Below are 1,575 nucleotides of genomic sequence, written 5' to 3'. Positions count from 1 at the left end.
CTCATCCTCAGCTATGTTCCTTGCTTCTCTAGGATTTCTAAGATGTAAGCTAAGACATTAAGATCCTTACTTGAGGGTGTTTGTCCGAGTCTGGTCAGGCTTGTGGGTGATGTGCACGTACATCTTGTACATGGCGATGGTCAGGAAAACTACGTTCAGCTGGGAAAACAGAACAATTGGTTATTATATAGTCTTAACCTGAATGACAGAGCATGTCTGACATCAAATCATGATATCTACATAGATGCATACATAGTATTACATATACATAATATTACATGCATACATACATAACCTAAGCTCATCATAACCTAAGCTTAGTAAGCATAACCATACATACATGCAAGTATGTCTGACCCTTGCATGACGGGGAACACACTCACTCACACATTCACTATCCGGTTTAGCGTCAACAGACGAAAAACGAGACAGTGAGTGGGTGAATGAGTGAACCTAATGAAAGATCAAAGGGTCACTCCTTTGTACTTCACCTTCTTGACAACATGGAAAAACTTTTATTTGGAAAGAATGTTTATGGATTTATTAGGACTTCTATCATGTAGTTTGTATCTTTGCTCTATCTTGTCTGACCGTTACCTGTTCCCTGAAAAGTAGCCAGCCGGTGGATTGGAAGATTCTCATGAATAAACAAGCCACAAAAGACTATTTCGGTACAGAGTTTGATTCCTCACTCACCAGTAGTATGAGGCAGACAGGCCCAACAAAACTCCAGATGAAATAGTTATCTAACTGGAGCCAGCAGCTGGAAAACAAATAGACAACAATTAAACACATTAATTACCTTGATTTCTAAAATATTCATTTTCATTATTATTATAATTTTTTAGTAGCATCCAGTATCGATCACTCTTCTGCGGAAGGATACATTGTGTCTGAAGACAGTGAAAAATGCACAAAAAACTGAGGAATGAATGAGAAAGTTCTCGTTTAGATAATTTATTTCAGTAAGTATCTCAATTGGCGGTACCTACAGGTATATTTTTTCTAAATCATGTTTAGATATCACAATTAAAGACATCAACAAATCTAAGGCCATAACTTATGAAAAAATCTATAAACCACATGCAAAGATACACCTGCAGTACTTAAAATACATCACTAGGAGGCGCTTCAAAACAACCAGTATTTGACAGACTTACTATTTGTCTGTTCCGTAGCTTCGATGGTCTATAGCTGCCGATACCCCGACCACAACCAGCGGCACTCCTGGGAGAGATGAGGGAAAAAATCATTCAAAATCAACAAACAATCAGAACATGTTAACAGTAAAGGTTCACTACAAAACAGCGCACTGTCTCCAGCTGGATAGTTTGTTTTCAGTACAGTAAGTGAGTGACAAGTCCTGGAGTTTACCCTGCTACAGAATGATTCACTGACAGACAAAATGTGTCCTCTCCATAGCTGAAGAGGTACATGTAGTAGTACTTGAGTCTGGAGTACTGACTCTCGATAAACTGGATAGTGACTGTGTGAGTGTGTATGTGTGTGTGTATGTGTGTGTGTGTGTGTACATGGGCTTGTGTGTGTGTGTGGGAGTGTTATGTAAAACGACTG

General features: G+C 38.9%; 1 protein-coding gene across 1 annotated transcript in view; it reads right to left on the bottom strand.

Moving 5' to 3' along the window:
* Window positions 1-37: 37 nt before the first annotated feature.
* Window positions 38-1,575, bottom strand: part of LOC118431656 (adhesion G protein-coupled receptor L2-like) — a 38,944-nt gene continuing 37,406 nt past the window's right edge. Inside the window, exons 18-20 of the mRNA XM_035842897.1 lie at window positions 1,161-1,227; window positions 697-763; window positions 38-159 (exon numbers count right to left, since the gene is read on the bottom strand). Coding sequence (XP_035698790.1) covers window positions 67-159; window positions 697-763; window positions 1,161-1,227 — 227 coding nt within the window. The 3' untranslated portion in view covers window positions 38-66. The remainder of the gene's footprint in view (window positions 160-696; window positions 764-1,160; window positions 1,228-1,575) is intronic.

This window comes from Branchiostoma floridae, chromosome 15, assembly GCF_000003815.2.
Source record: "Branchiostoma floridae strain S238N-H82 chromosome 15, Bfl_VNyyK, whole genome shotgun sequence".
Classification (NCBI taxonomy): domain Eukaryota; kingdom Metazoa; phylum Chordata; class Leptocardii; order Amphioxiformes; family Branchiostomatidae; genus Branchiostoma; species Branchiostoma floridae.
The sequence above is the reverse complement of the archived record's forward strand: the minus strand, read 5'-3'. Positions and strand labels throughout refer to the sequence as shown.